Source organism: Schistocerca nitens, chromosome 2 (genome assembly GCF_023898315.1).
Source record: "Schistocerca nitens isolate TAMUIC-IGC-003100 chromosome 2, iqSchNite1.1, whole genome shotgun sequence".
NCBI classification, from domain to species: Eukaryota; Metazoa; Arthropoda; class Insecta; order Orthoptera; family Acrididae; genus Schistocerca; species Schistocerca nitens.
This window is the reverse complement of record NC_064615.1, coordinates 409,094,844-409,112,421: the sequence shown is the minus strand read 5'-3', so window position 1 is coordinate 409,112,421 and position 17,578 is coordinate 409,094,844. Positions and strand designations below refer to the sequence as shown.

General features: G+C 39.4%; 1 protein-coding gene across 1 annotated transcript in view; it reads right to left on the bottom strand.

Annotated features, from left to right (window-relative positions):
• The window catches only part of LOC126236264 (ras-related protein Rac1), a 106,044-nt gene that overhangs the window by 12,509 nt on the left and 75,957 nt on the right, over positions 1 to 17,578 (bottom strand). The window contains exons 2-3 of the mRNA XM_049945416.1: positions 6,382 to 6,453; positions 6,181 to 6,298 (exon numbers count right to left, since the gene is read on the bottom strand). Coding sequence (XP_049801373.1) covers positions 6,181 to 6,298; positions 6,382 to 6,453 — 190 coding nt within the window. The remainder of the gene's footprint in view (positions 1 to 6,180; positions 6,299 to 6,381; positions 6,454 to 17,578) is intronic.

Here is a 17,578-nt window from a genome sequence, read left to right as displayed (position 1 = left end):
AGTTTCAAGAAACAACTTTAAATGATTACTGCAGAAATATGCTACAACCCCCCCTATGTATCACTCACATAGGGATCATGGAGATAGGATTAGAATAATTACTGTACATACAGAAGCATTCAAACAATAATTCTTCCCACACTCCATAAGTGAATGGAGCAGGAAGAAAACCCTAATAGCAGGTACAATGTTATGTACCCACTGCCATGCACCTCACGGTGGTTTACGGAGTGTTTTTGTAAATGCAGGTTGTGCAGCTGTTACTACAGAGAATGGCAGAAGGAGTAATATGGTTAGGAGAGGCTACTGTACCTGTAACACACTAAATCTCTGTAGCAAGAGCCTTGATGCTTTCTAATACTAATTCACCTAATATCCTGCCGACTCAAAATTCAAAATCTCCACTTCGGCTAACCAGTCGAATGAAATCCTACCATAGCAACTACTGTATATGTGATATGGTCATGTAGTATTATGAGAAGCTACATCAAATTGGTTTAACTAAACATACCACTCTAATTACTATTTTACCAGCACTGTAATCCATATAAAAATCGTCTGACTATCTTCTGCAGGTTAATAAGCTATTGAAACTTCCTGGCAGATTAGAACTGTGCACTGGACCGAGACTCGAACTCGGGACCTATCCTTTCGCGGGCAAGCGCTCTCCTACCAAGGAAGGAGATGAGATACTGGTGGAATTAGAGCTGTGAGGATAGGTCATGAGTCATGCTTGGGTAGCTCAGTTGGTAGAGCACTTGCCCGCAAAACGCAAAGGTCCCCAGTTCGAGTCTCGGTCTGGAACACAGTTTTAATCTGCCAGAAAGTTTCCTATCAGTGTATATTCCGCTGCAGAGTGAAAATTTCATTCTGTAATATGCTACAGTTTATATGTAGCTAGGTGCTATAGATTAGTTACTAATTTGCAGTTCTAACGTAACAGTATATCTTCATGGACAGTTTTTCGTAAGGAAAAATTAGCCAACTCCTTTAGTGCTGCCCCTAATTACTTTCCGACTTGAGCTAATATTTTCATCTTTACTCAATTATGGTAATCAACACTACACTGTTTCCCTTACTGTAACCTGTATGTTCCTACAATTTATCCCCTTCAGTTTTTCCTTTCAGCGCCAAATTAAGAATTTCTGAACTCACTGCAAATATCCCAGTAACCCTTTCCCTTTTCTTGTGATTATGACAGACTTTTCCACATATATATTTTTAATCTATCTTCATTATGTGCCTCATCCAGTCACGTAGCTTTAAATGTTTTTCAATAACGCGATCTTTCGAATACTTCCATGTTCCCCTCTTGAGCATTTCCTGTGTTCCATTTCTCACTTATGCACTCCAGATGAACATTTTCAAGAACTAATACTTCAATTCCACACCCATATTTGACAGCAGTAGAGCTCTATCTTAAACGCTTTTTTCATCTTTACCAATGTTCGCCCTATTCTGGAGTACTGCTGTGTGGTGTGGGATCCGCATAAGGTGGAACTGACAGATGCCATCGAAAAAATTCAAAGAAGGGCAGCCCATTTTGTATTATCGCAAAATAGGGGAGACAGTGTCACAGACATGATATGTGAATGGGAGTGGCAACCACTAAAACAAAGGCGTATTTCGTTGTGACGGGATCTTCTCGTGAAATTTCAATCTCCAGTTTTCTCCTCCAATTGCGAAGACATTCTGTTGGCACCCACCTACATAGGCAGAAATGATCATCACGATAAAATAAGAGAAATCAGGGCTCACACAGAAAAATTTAAGTACTCATTTTTCCCTCGCGTCTTTTAAGAGTGGAGCGGTAGAGAGATCACTGAACCCTCTGCCAGGCACTTTATCGTGAATAGCAGAGTAATAACCTGGATGTAGATTTAATTTTGGTATCTTGTCTACTTTGGCTGCCATGTGTAATCTTTCAAGGGGCATTCAATTAGTAATGCAACACATTTTCTTTCTTGGCCAATTTCAGTTGAAAAATGCAGAATTTGTTGTGGAACATTATTGAATATTTCCACTTCAAGCCCCTATAGTTTCTTGAAGTTCTGATAGGTGGTGGCATTATATGTAGCCTTCACAATGACGTCTGTAACAGAGATTCTTTCCAAATCGAGAGTTGTCATCGAGTTTATTTTGGCGGAAAACCGGAGCATTATAGTTATTAAGAGGCACTTGCAGAATGTCTACAGAGATCTGGCTGTGACCAAAAGCACAATGGCTTGTTGGGTGACGTATTTGTCATCACTGCAACAAGGTCAGGCAAACCTGTCCAATCTCCTGTGCGAGCCAGCTGCACACATCTGTGACTCCTACAAGTTTTGGATGTGGGGGCACACTCATTAGAGGTGATCAATAGATCACAATCAAATACCTCAATGCTCAGCCAGATGTCTCTGTTGATAGGACTGACACACTCATCCACCAGACGGGGCAGTTAAAGGTATGTGCCTGCTGGGTTCCTCACCTCCAAACAGAAGACCATAAAGAGCAATGAAGGACCATGTGTGTGAAATTGTTTGTGCATTACAAGGCTGATCATGATCATTTTTTATTGAACATCATCACAGGCAATGACATATTGGGTCACACTTCGAAGTGGAAATAAAATGGCACTCCATAGAGTGGCGCCATACCATTTCTGCCCTGGAGAAAACATTCAAAATGCATCCCCAGCTGGAAAAGTCTTGGTGATTCTTCTGGGACTCTGAAGGGATGGTTCTTTTTGATGTCCTCTATTGTGGTGTAATAATCAACTCTGAAGAGCTTTGTTCTAGCCTCAGGAAACTGAAGAAACAACTTAAGCATTTTTGTCAACACAAAAATGCAAACTAACTTCTCCTTATCAACGACAATGCAAGACTTCACACCAACCGAGAAGAGCTCACAATGCTTCATTGGACTATTCTTCCTCTTCCACTCTACAACCCGGATTTCACACCTTCCATCTTCTATCTGTTTGGCCCAATGAAGGATGCACTCTGCAGGAAGCAGTACATGGGTGATGGGGGAGGTTATTGGTGCAGCAAGACAATGGCTCTGACACTGACCAATAGAATGGTACCATGATGGTTTGAAGGCTCTCCCGGAAAGGTGGTGTAAGGCTATTGCACTGAACAGAGATTAAGTTAAAAATAGGGATTTGTAGATGAAAGAATGGGGAATAATATGATGTATTAGAATCCTCACAAAGCAACCCGCTTTCATAAAAAAGTGTTGCATTCTTCATTAACCATACCTCATACTTCCTGTATAAGAAACTACTTTTAGTTTTTCTACTTCTATGCTGTTGCGAACTTTTATATTAAGCATATTGCTATCCAACATACTATTCTATTATTTTTGTATAGTTTCAGTTTATATCTCATGTTCACCTAAGTCTTTCTTACTTTCAACTCTGAGGGCAATGCCATCTACAAATCTTAGTATTGCTGTCACCACAATTTTATTTCTCCTCTAAAGATTTCCTTAACAGCCTTCATTGCTTCTTCAACATGCAATATATTCAGTGGTGACGAATCACATCCCTGCACCACACCTCTGCTTACACTAATTTATTTCTTGCTTGATCTTCCCTTTTAATACACCCACTCTATTTTTGTAGGGATTTATTTTCCAATCTATTTTCTTTTCCTTAACCCAAACTGATTTACCTCCAGTAACACTTCTATGCTGTTTTTCTTTCAATTCCTTTATATGTTGATCACATTTGTAAATCATAAACACAATGCCATCTTTACCGACAGCTGGGCATTTATCTAATTGCACCTCCTTAGGTAATGTGTTGCTAATACTTTTCTTAAGTCACTTGGTTGGCAGATGCCTAACAGCAGCAGCTTAATAAAATTTCTAATTTTAGTAACCACAAATGCATATCACTGGCTACTGCCCCTTATGGAAACCATAACAGAACATTTCATTTGAGTGACCTGAAAATATAATTCTAGTGTCTTCCAAAAAGAATCTCCTTACTTTCAGGACTGGAATTTAAAAGAGACTACTTTCATCATGAGCAACCTTTCATGAAAAATTGTTGGTTTACTTTGGAGTGTCTCTTGTTCACTGTTCACAACTATAGCACAAACCCAGCCACAATAATCCTATATTTTTCTGACAAAATCTATTGCAGTGCATAAAAAAATATGCTCTGAAGTACGTCTTGGATGGCCTGTCTAGTCATGCATATTCAGAGCTCATTTCTTAATTGTTAACCTTCCCTGTATTCTCAATAACAACACAAATCTGTTGGTGATCATCCAATTCTTCTCCACACCTTTTCAATCTTTCTTGATAAAAATTCCAATGTAACACTCAATTATATTTGAGTATATTAAAGTGTTTCTTACATTAACTGCTACACTATTTGTGTTTTATTTCTCCATAAAACCTCAAACTCATCACACATTTCATAAAATCAATAAGGATCAACTGAACCTACTGATACCACATGTTTGCTTCATCTTGTAACTTGATGTCGCACGTGACATGGGTATGCTAACAGAAAGAGAAGTTAACACTGACGATATTTCTTTTACATCTATACGAGTTTTTTTAAGCTGTGGGAACATACTAATCTGTAGTGTAGCCCAAGGTGTACATTAGTTCAAAAGGTGACAGTCAGTGAGTTGAAGTGGTATCAAATGTTTCAGTTAGTCCATCAATATAATCTGAAGTATTTAAGATGGCACCATAGAGTTTTTTCAGAAGCCTTCCAGAAGTGAAGGACCATAACATTTATTGACCATCTCAATAAATCTTTCGAGCTTCAAGAAAACTAGATTGCCTATTTTTGCTGTTATTGAAATCTATGCTAAGTTTGGCAGAGGTGGTGATTTGCCTTGATGAAAATCATGAAACAAAGTATGTCTAAAATGTTTGAAAAACTTTCACTGAATTATAGCTGGAGGCACGAACGATGGCAGTCGAGTTTAGGCTTGTTCTGCACGCCTATGTCACAGACACCCCGACAGCCAATGAGCGTTCAATAGTGTTCTGAGCACTCTGCTCCGAGTGCGGTAGCTAATGCAACCGTTAAATGTGAACGTAGCAAGTTGTTTAGTGAATTTCTATTTCATTTGTTGAGAGTTGTCGTTGCTGGTTGTGGAGCAAGTGAAAGACAATTTGCAGGTTGTACGCTTCCTTCAAGCGGAAAGCAGGTGCGTGCCGCTACCGTCGCTTGGAATGTCAACAATGCCTTTACCGCCCGTGTATTTACATGCACAAACTGCCATCATTTGTGGGTTAGACTACAGTGTTTAAGCTCAGTGTTCACAAATATTAGACATATTTACTCTAAATCTTTAAACTTAACACTGCACAAGGATTACAATCTGTGTCCCCCTTTAAAAACAATCCACCTACACACTTTAAAAGCATGTAAAATGAATTATGGTTCAACTGACATTTCTAGTTTTGAACGTCATACATCTATTTCCAAGTCAAAGCACCTGAATTTGATACAAGATTAATACATCAAAGTTCAGTGCTTGTGAACTGTTTTGTGGCAAAATTTACCATCTTCTAAAAAGACTGATGTACCATTTCAATAAATTTGGGTATCCTGGCTACAATTTCTTCTGGACTATTAATACTTCACAGAGAGATGTTTATAATAAACTGGTAGCATGACTACAGGGAAGAAATATTGTACTAGTAACTGAGTAGTAAAGAATAATATGTTCAATCTTGTTGAATTTAAACAATCAAACTGTCTGCATGTAGCCATATAGCCATCTGTAAGCTAACTTGCTACATCGTATCAATAAAAATCATGCAGTAGATATGGAACATGTAACTAGCTAAAGATAAATAAAAATATAGTTCTGCACATCAACATCACAAAATGGCTTTAAAATAGTTCGCTACCAATCTGATCTAACAGTAATGAAATACATATTTCTTAAGTTAAGCAGTTTTACAGATATTACATGGATAAAATGCATATGGATTTTTGTTTCAATAATTTTGTAAACTGAATACAATTCTAATATTACTGCCACTTGTCTTCATAGTGTGAATTTTACTCAAATTCTCTCTACTTACAATCACTAATTTCATTTACTTTTTGTTTGTAACACATTTTCCTGAGTTCATACTTCCAACTGGCCACAACAAATACCTGCCTATTAACTTTCTGTAGTACTGATAAAAAAAAAAATATAGGCTTTTTAGCATTACCGTTTGTGGATAAGACAATGGCCGCAGCCTATCGTAATCTTCTTGTCCTGCTGTATCCCATAGACCCAAATTGATGGGCTTCCCATCCACCATCACATTGGCAGAATAGTTGTCAAACCTGGAAAAATAATGTCAAAATATACAAAATTATTAACACACACATCCAAATTAAAAGCTAATAACTACAGCAATGTTACTTACACAGTGGGAATATATTCTCCTGGGAAGGCATTGGTTGTATAACTGATGAGAAGACATGTTTTACCCACGGCACTGAAAAACAATGCAATCAATTAACAACTGGTAACTCAAGAGTGCAAGAAATTGGTTACATTATAATACTATGGGACAAAGTTACGATTTTAACTGGATCAAAATGATGCTAAATAACAGAATCAGCTGAACACTCAGACGTCATCATCAATTTCTTGTCAGAGTAATAAGCAAATATTGTTTCCTTTGGCTCTGAATATAATAAATTAAGACATTCAGGAAGCAGATTGCATACAAGTCAAATAATGCTAAATATAAACCGTAGAAAACTGCCTTAAACCTCAACCTTCATTTGACATCAGAGATGCATAATGAGATGGATCTTTTCCTACTACAACTGTAGTATTTACAATTAGAATAGAAAACACAATGAAGATTTAAACCTTCATAGCAAAACAGGGATTCTAAACCCTGCAACCAAGGGAAACAAAGCAGGCAAGCAGGAAAGAACCGAAATGGGAGATAATGGAAAGGATAATTTTTGTTAGTGTATTGGATTAAAACTGAGGCACATAATCAGACTGCTGAACTTTGTGGTGAATTTTGTATGGAATAACAGTATTTTGTTTAATCCTTGCAATACCAATGCATTTTCAATAACGCGTACTACCAAGAGGAAGGGGGGTTACCTTTATTAAAAATATAAATTTTGTTCATTGTTGTTGGCTTTTATTAACAACATACTTTTTCAAGCGATAGTGATGTATAAGTAGGATCCAGACACTGAAGACACTGAATATAGCTTACGCTGTGAAAAGTCACGTCTGTCATTATGGCAAATTTTTGGCTTAAGTTTACCTGAAAAATTTATAACAATTATCGAATCAGTCAGAACTCATTAAAAACTTTCTCAAAATTTTAAAATATGAAGTTAACACCTTCCCCTCCTCTGTTGGTATTGCTAGGATTAATATGTAAACCATAAAATTTGTTTGAACAGAGTCAAATTTATGAAGAATAGTAACATATTTGGTGGAAGTGTTTCTTCTGAACTGATAAACAAAAACTGAAGTGTTCATATATTTTAACAGATTACAGAGTCTATGCATTAATGAAATGTTTTCAGAGTTCTGTCTGTGTAAAAGCAGGCCACACACACACACACACACACACACACACACACACACACACACACAAAAAAAAAAAAAAAAAAAGAAGGATTGTTAGTTCTTAAAGTTCCACTGATGATCAGAAGGTGGATGGAGGACAATCACTGACTGGACAAGTATGTGGATGAAAATCTGCCTTAAATTTTTTGAAGTAATCGTCCTGGCTTGCACATTAAGTGACGTACCAAAATCACTGAAAAAATACTTGTGGATGATTTCTTTGCAAAGGATATGGATTAAATGTAGATGGCTGGATGAGACTTTAACCACCTCTCCGAAATAATGATTTGGTTCTTTAACCACTACATCATGTCACTTCACATACAACTTGTAAAGCTGTGCAAGATCTATATTTCCGCAACAATGAAAATGACTACCATAAAATTAACCTATACAACTGTACAGATGAGTTCACCACCAACATCAAAGTACCAGTAAAGTGTTATGTTGGGGAAAAACGCACAGTACATTTCAGAAGTTTCTATTATTTGGTTATTTTTTGAAAAATGCTTCCTTATAAACATCTAAATCTACGACTCTAAATTTACCAAAACTTTAAAATTAAAATCATGGAGACCTAGCTCAGAAAAGTCTGTGTGAGAGAAGTGCCACCTAGTGGACAGTAACACTTTTCATCATCAGAGCCTCTCATCTCATTGCTAACATCCTGGCAATTTGCACCTTGCTAGAAACAGCTACACGTCAGCCTCCACAGTGAACCCTGCCGGAACTTATCCGTGCAAATTACAGTGTCACTTAGAGCAGCTTAGGACTTTTACAGTAGCATATATATGGATCCACAATAGTGGAAAGCCATCATCAAACTACTTCATGAAAAAGGCACACCAAATTGAGTCAACGATGTTAATTTTTTCAAGACAGAAAGAGAAAGCCCTATACTTTTCTCATTCTCAATAGGAATCTGAATGATGACATACATTAAATACATGATTGAATTTTTGCCACTTAACCAAAAAATTCTGAAGCAAAGTGTATAGTGTACAAAATAAACAACAGAGCCATGGATGTTAAGTGCTTCTGACTGTATCTCTGGTACATACTAATAAAATAATTTAACATGTGTATATTACTTGTAGCCCCATCACAGCAAATCATTATCTAATTACTGGTTACTGTAATTATGTTGTGACAAGATAATATAACAGTGGGTATTTGGCAACAAGCTAGCTGACAATCCACAGGAGCTACAATATTATTGTCTCTCAAATTCTTTGTACATGTAAACCAATGGCACAGTTTCTTTATTTGAATTATTCCTTAGTCTGTATCATCTGGCTGAGTTCTTATGGGACTGCCTTTTTAAGAACTTGCTCTTTGGCAACTTTTCTTCCTAGATCTGAACGAGTAATACTGGACGGAACATGCAACCACTGAATGGAAATAGGTCTGACAATGCTAGTAATGGTCTCCCATGGCCTTATTCAGGTGTGCAGCTTTCTCAGCGGTAGGTGCACTATTTTCCCATAGAGGAGCACAATATACAACAGTAAAGTACCCAAGTGAAACTGCAATGTTGCATAGTTTATATGGATTTGCTCCCCAGCTGCTTCTAGCTATTTTGTGGTGTACATTTAACTTTCAGCCAAGCTTCTTTGAACGGCTCATGCAGTGCTCCTAAGTGACATGTAGCTGTTTAGGGAAGCAATTATGGGGAAACTTTGACCCCATTAAATAGCATAAGATACTTCCTGTGTTCTGCTTTATTATGGAGATGTATCATTGTGACCTCTCTTTTGCTTGGCTTTGGCTGGATTCTCCAGTTGCAAATGTACTCTATCAAAATGGTGAGGTCACTTGACAGTGTACACAACTTTCATAATGCTCAATATCTTTGTTCTGACATGTTAATGACAAGTAATCTGCATGCTGAATTTTCTTGGAATTAAAATGTCGTGGACAGACAAATTAAACACAATGGGAACCAGGACTGATGCTTGCAGCAGATAGTTGGTTTAAAGTACTTTACCTATTAGCTGTTCCATTCAGAACAACTGAAAACCACTCATCAGAGAACATGTTGCTGAATGAACTTGCTAGCTTGTGACCTACAGCAACTTGAAGAAACCTGATCTCAGGCTCTCTCCATACTGTATTGTAAAGCTAATGTCAGACTGACAAAAGCCTCAGTCGATTTGAGACATCTCTGAAATCCAGATTCAACGCATCTTGTCACAGCACCTGGTCTCAATAACTCTGATTTTTGTAAAGCCATCCTTTGGACTGGATTTTATTTATGAATGACCTCTGATGGATTCGAGAATTTGCCTCTTCCAATTCCGTCTCATAATCTGAACGGGCAGTACGAACAGTGAACAGCTGTGACAATATGATTCAGTTTTTGAAAATAACTAATGTCTAATCAGTATCGTGTACACAGGAGGAGTTAACGGCCTGGTAGCAGCAGGCTAGAATTCAACTACAAGGCAGCCTTGCTCGAGTTCTACTGCACCCAGCACGGGAGGAGTAACCAGTATAGCGGACCTGCCCTACGAAGTGCCGCGCGACCAGTGAGCGAGTTCTGAATCACTGGCGTGAATCAAGCGTCGGGTGTCCTTCCCGCAGGCGCCTGAGTCAACTACCCAGCGTCAACGGGGGTCACTGGGAGAATCATTCTTCCGCGTCCAGCTGCTACGCCAGATCTCTCCTCGGTGTCTCACTCTTCTCTGAAATCTGTCTAGGTCCTCGAACTCAGATTGCAACACACAACGGACCTGCAGAATTTTGTGGTCTGTGCATTAACTTTTAATGTCTGACTACAGCCCGATTAATAGTAGTGATCTCTTGACAGGTAACGGGAAGGAGTGCTCCCGCCAATGCGAACCTGTCGCTGTCGGCTGCCAGTAATTGCTTCTTCCCCTGCGCGGAAAGCATTAGGCTTGCCAAGTGCTAAAGTTTTCCAGACCCGACTATATCGCCTATATCAAAAAAACGTTAACTCTGTCATTAATTAATATTAAGGGTTCATTTTTAAATTATTAACTAAGAATAGAGATCTATACAATAAGTGAATTGCGATTATTTTTACGCTGGTTTTATGGAGGTAAGAGGGTTTTCAGTGATTTTTTTTTATTGCCGCAGATAGCTATGGCGACTGCCTGCAGGTAGTATTTAACGGGACAACATCGCAACTTGGGACCTTAAACCTCAGGTGCTAATTAATTTAAATCAGAGTACAGTTATTTCGTAGGAACAGTTGTTCCAGAACTTAGTAATTAAGCTATCGTTATTTAAATTTAGGTTCTTTTTTTACTACCGTATTCTGCAATGCCGCGGCTCGTTGTCCTTTGTTTATACACACAGGTGGATATGAGGGGAATTCAATCTACTGTAATAGATCCTGCATGACTCCTCTTCTTACTACCGTTAAACGCTTTATGATAGTATTTCAACGTTTCATTGTGACTGATCTTATTTTTGAGTTTACTAAATCACAGTGAGTGCTTCCGCACTTAAAGCCGGTTGCGAATAATGCACTGGAAGTAGGGATTGGGAAACTGGTGAGCACCGTCATTCATCTGTCACGCCAGACGTGGCTTCAGTTCCTGTTTCTCAAGAAAACACTTACAGTGTTAAAAATGTGATCAGAACTTGCGTTCTTCACATTAATATTTGTAAACAATATTAACGTCTGCTCCTTATCAAATGAAAATTATATTATTTTAACTATAATACAGAGGTATGTAGCACAGCAGTATCCCAATCCACGATGGAACACCTGGTTGGCGCAACCACAAAAAGACAACGTTTAGCCGTGGTTACGATATTCGTGGAATGAACCTTAGGTACTCCAGTTTAGAAAGACCACCAGTGTGCAAAAGTACAAAACAATGGAAACGCACCCGTCAATCGAGATCGATGTGAAATCTCTGGCAAACCAGCACAGTTAACATTTCCGCAGTCTAAGGTGTGTAACAACCGTTAGGTTGGTTGGTTGGTTTCGGGGAAGGAGACCAGACAGCGAGGTCATCGGTCTCATCGGATTAGGGAAGGATGGGGAAGGAATTCGGCCGTGCCCTTTCAGAAGAACCATCCCGGCATTTGCCTGGAGTGATTTAGGGAAATCACGGAAAACCTAAATCAGGATGGCCGGACGCGGGATTGAACCGTCGTCCTCCCGAATGCGAGTCCAGTGTCTAACCACTGCGCCACCTCGCTCGGTAACAACCGTTAGCAGTAGTAGTAGTAGTAGTAGTAGTAGTAGTAGGACTATCACTTTGTTGCTTCATCTATACTTCGAAACTTCCGTCTGTCATTAGGCAACGAGCGTCAAAGGAACCGGTAACTAGACTTCCTGCTATTACGGATGCAATAGCGAAAGCCTGGTGTCTTTCCACAACGCGAAACGTCGAGCACCCGCTGCTACGACTTTCCCTTACGCGATATTTCAGTTATAATCCTAGAAACGAAATCAAAATTGCGCTTCCAACGAATCTGGTCTTTTCACCTCGTTCCTTCAGCCGCCACAACGAGTTTTTTGTAATAATGTAACCAAATTGTAGCCGACCAACGGATGGAACGAGGCACACGAAAACGGCACAAGGCTGTAATCCTGGACAAAAAGCTCAGTGTGTATCTAAGAAACACGAATCATCACGCATCAGAATATAGCTTCAGACGGACGCATATTTCCTCGAAGTTAAACATAATATTGAGAGACGAAAAAAGAACACTATCGACCTCCTCTGTTCGAACTAGAACGGATGCTGTGACGACGGAAAGATCAACATTGTATAGGTGAATAATTGTGGGGCTGAGATTGCAAGTGCTATAAGTGAAATTTCACAAGAAAATGATCTATACGCACATTTCGTAATTGAAAGTGTGAATATCTCTTCCGAGAAAAAGAAGTACAAGCGATTTCCCGCATAGTGGCGCACTATGTATTTAGACTACAACTAGTACAAGTGAAATGGCGGACAGAAGGGGAACTGCTGCAATCTGTAATGAATGTTCAGGTACGTAATTTTTTGAAAGTACTGTAGTAGCTTTATGTTTTTGCTTTTAAGAGTACTCATAGAATTATTTAATGCCTGTTTAAATAGGCAGTATTTTGAAATGATGTTTGTATACTGATGCAAAGTCAACATACTGACAACAGATCATAAGGCACTTTAACCTGGCCATACACATATGCAATGTTATAAAGATTTTGGTTTTTCTGGAAAAGCAAATAACAACGCCAAACATGTATTGGTTCCCTAAGACAGGCTGGAAGCAATCAGCAAAAAGTTTTCGTAACGGAAATGACAGAAAACTTTAACTGAAAGGAAGTCATTAATACCATAGCGAAGGACAAGTTGCAAAACACAGAAGGGAACAAAATACTATGGAGGAATACGAGATGGATCTAAATCGGCAAAGCAAACCCTCTAAGAATAGAGATCAAATATTCACTAAACCGTCAGCCTGAGTTTACAGAAGCGGATTTTTGGAGGCCCCAATACTGGTCCCCCATCAATACCTCTTCTGCTGCGTTTGCATCAAGATGAGTTTGAAATAAAATGAGGAATGGAAAAATTTTCATATGATTAAGAACTACTTCCCTCCACATTATCACGAGTTCCATAACAATAAATCTCATGCCCAAACAGCAGTTACCATGAGTGTAATGAAAGACCGTAGAGAAAGATAAGGACATGGTCGTAGAAGGGGGGCGAGAAAGACTGAAAAAATGCACCACACAATGGTACAGCATCACGAGTGTTGCCCAGGAGAGAGATTCTTCAATACACATCACATAAGGAAATGATTATGACTCTATAGACACTGTCTTTGAGGGCATTATAGTGACTATGAATGATCTCTCGTATATGTTGGCACCACTCCAATATATTTTAGTTTTGGTGTTTTAATTTTGTTATTCACCTATTATTATTCATCTTGTTATATAAATTTCGCTTTAATTACATATACTTGTTTTATGATGGACATGTATTTTACTACATAGGTATCATCTGGGTGCTACCAAGGAAAATTTTCAAAATATAGCACAATAAATAAAATGCTTTTGCACTTTTAACTGTTTCACTCTAAAAGTATCAAAACCCGAAGAATATAAGCGTTTTTAATGTATTTAAAAGAATAACGCTGGAGCACTACAGTCTCTACCCATAACTGGAACTATACACAGATGAGCCAAAACATAATGACCACCTGCTTAATAGCTTCTTTGTCCATCCTTGGAACGAAATACATCACTGACTCTGCGTGTCAGGCATCCGATAGTTTGTTGGTAGGTTTGTGGTGGTATGTGGCATTAGATGTCCACGCACTGGTAATGTAATTTAAATAACGAGCCGCTGATTTGTCTACGTGGCGATGGCGCCCGATAGCGACCCAAGTGGGTCCCATAGGTTCATATTAGGCGAATCTGGTCGCCGAGGCATCAACTTGAGTTCACTATAATGCGCCTCAAACTACAGCAGCACGGTTCTGGCTCAGAGACGCGGACAATTATAATGCTGAATGATGACGTCAACGTCGGGGAAGTCATCAAGCATGAAGGGATGCAGGTGATTCGTAGATGTCAGCGAGTCTTTGATTACTACTACAGGTCCCATGTAAGCGCAGGAAAATGTCTCCCGTAGAATCATATTGCTCCCGCACGCCTGCGTCCGTGGCGTGCTGCACGTTTCGAGCCGCTGTTCATCTCGATGACGGCGTTTGTAGAAACGACCATCGACCTAGTGTAGCAAAAACATTCACTGTAAGAGCCGACACATTTCCACTGAAGGAAGGCCGAGTCCCTATGGTCCCGTGCTCACTGATATCGTAACTGACCATGTTGTTGGGTCAACCATGTGAACACGCAGAGGTGGTATGCCGCAGAGCTCCTTATTCAACACTGTACGATGAACAATGTGCACTGGAACACCGGTGCGTGCACCAGCACTGCGCTCTTTCCGTACAGATGCCACTGATAATTATTCTATTTTACACAGCAGACAAGCCTCCGAACCCCACGATCTGTGAAGAGTCGTGGATGTCCTACCATTTAGCACCTGGTGGTAGCTTCACTGTCCTCCTACTCTTTCCGTAGATGCTCGCGACAGTAGCATGTAAACATTCGACATGCTTTGCCGTTTTCGAGATGGTCGTTCGTGGTCAGTGGTCATAATGTTTTGGCTAATCAGTGTATACTGAACTAACTGACAGTTAGGGAAAAAATATCTGATGTTTCGACAGTAATTCATGTAATTTATAAACAGCCATTTAACTTTGGCAGTCAGGTAGCTTCAGTAAGTACTTTTACCACTTGTACCCTCAGTTCTGAGTGAAGACAGTATTACTTGCGTAGTGAAAGCATAGAACTGGCCGATTTACTATTTTCCCATATTTTCTATAAAGTCTGCATAAAATTCGACAAAACGTGTCGCACTTTTGTAACGGTCCAGTTACGTAAGGTTCTTTATTCCTTACTAAAATACATCAAATGTAAGCTGGGAAGATATTAATTTTTGCTAACGGATGAGAGAAGGGGAAAAGTGAGGAAAATCTTTTTACTAACGATCTTTAGAAAAAACTGTTACCATGTAATCGACGGAGAACTTGCGAGCCGCAAGGCAGCTTTGAGTTTCGGGGAAAGCTGTGCCCGGAAGACTTGTGCATGCTGTGGCGGCGCGGAACAAAGGCCCAAAAGGCGCAGAGAGACTCAGACAACCCGCTGCTGCTGTGCAGAAACTGACTGTACCAGCCAGTCAATGCTTCGTATCCACTCTAGTCTAGACTCATGTGTTTGTATTTGTGCCTTGCTACGGCAATTCCAGCTACCATTAACACTAATTTCAAGTTGTTATAAACAGGCACAGTGCTTGTATTTTTTATTTCAAGAATATATAATTTGTTGTTAATACCGTGATCAATAGTTTTCTCTGCAACGTGAACTAAAGCAAAAGTGAGTATTTTATTTTCAATCTATATGTAGAGTATGATTTTCTTTTAACTGCGGCTGGAACCACGGAAATGAAGGAGACTTCTACAGTAGAACATCGGTAAACCGTCCCCTACGGGAACGACATCATGGTCGGAGCGCAAAAAAGGTTGGATTTCCAGAGGAACAATTTTATTGATCCGTAACATCACAATACAGTACAGTAATTTTCAACTGTTCCATGTAAAAAAATTGATACACTAAAAAGTCTTATACGAAAGAGTAATGTAAAGTAGCGTCTGTACTCCAAAATACGTCTGTATCGTACGGTAAGGCATTACTATTGTGGGCAAAATTTTAACAGCTGTACATGCCTTATTACAATGCTGCAGTGACAAAACTGATTCGCAATTAACTGTTGAAAACATGAGATCACACGATAAAAAATGTTCTGTTCTTAAGCAGGACGAGAAAAATCTGTAATGAGCTTTTGCTGTGCAACCAACAACCTTTATTTTACCGCGATGTTCCGCCATTAGCTATCCACAAAAGTGGATGTACTGAAAGCCTACGTCAAATGCATTTTTACCCTGTACGTGATACTCTAGCCGTAGGTTTATTGTCCTCGTTGGCGTAGTCATTTTTCTCGTTCTCGTCGGTTCTTCGATTTACAGCGTCAATCATTTGATAGTCAACTGATTCTTCTTCCGTTGTGCAATCAAAGTCAGTTGTACTAATCCACTTAACTCACGTCACTGGCTCCACGGCCGGTTGTAAGGTTTGCAAATACCTCAAAAATCGCTGTAGTGTCTACGTCTTGATTCATCACTTGTTGCATGGTCTGTTTTATCTTGATTCTCTTCACTCTTTCTTTTTCACTCCCAAACTTCGGCAATTGCGTGCATCATATCTTTCATATTTATTGATTTCATCGCTTGAAACAAGCAGCTGCCTTCACGTGACCATGGGTTGGATTAGGTATGTTACGTGGACAGGGAGAGCTAAAGCTTTTACTTCGCCTTTTAAAGTTCATCATCAGAGGGATGAAATGTCGCATTGTCGAGTATCAATATGGATCGTTTAGGGACGCTTTTTTTTCCTTTTAGGTCTTTTGTAACGCCTGGGACTAACCTTTCCTTAAAGAAGCTGAATTTCTTCCATGTTGACTTTTGGCTACAATAACATACAGGTAGCGCGATATTAATATTTTGGAACACAGGACGTATGCACAGCCACTTCGGTTGACTAAAATTTTGTCAATTGACCACAGTTTCGATTGCACTAGGGGAATCTTCACCAGAATAAAAAGTTACATGGAATACCTGTAATCAGAATTTTCATTTTCAAGTCTTTGCATTCCCAAGGTGGGAATTTAAGGAGATGGGACCTGGATAAACTGAAAGAACCAGAGGTTGTAGAGAGTTTCAGGGAGAGCATAAGGGAACAATTGACAGGAATGGGGGAAAGAAATACAGTAGAAGAAGAATGGGTAGCTCTGAGGGATGAAGTAGTGAAGGCAGCAGAGGATCAAGTAGGTAAAAAGACGAGGGCTAATAGAAATCCTTGGGTAACAGAAGAAATATTGAATTTAATTGATGAAAGGAGAAAATATAAAAATGCAGTAAATGAAGCAGTCCAAAGGGAATACAAACGTCTCAAAAATGAGATCGACAGAAAGTGCAAAATGGCTAAGCAGGGATGGCTAGAGGACAAATGTAAGGATGTAGAGGCTTGTCTCACTAGGGGTAAGATAGATACTGCCTACAGGAAAATTAAAGAGACCTTTGGAGAGAAGAGAACCACTTGTATGAATATCAAGAGCTCAGATGGCAACCCAGTTCTAAGCAAAGAAGGGAAGGCAGAAAGGTGGAAGGAGTATATAGAGGGTTTATACAAGGGCGATGTACTTGAGGACAGTATTATGGAAGTGGAAGAGGATGTAGATGAAGATGAAATGGGAGATAAGATACTGCGTGAAGAGTTTGACAGAGCACTGAAAGACCTGAGTCGAAACAAGGCCCCGGGAGTAGACAACATTCCATTAGAACTACTGATGGCCTTGGGAGAGCCAGTCATGACAAAACTCTACCATCTGGTGAGCAAGATGTATGAGACTGGCGAAATA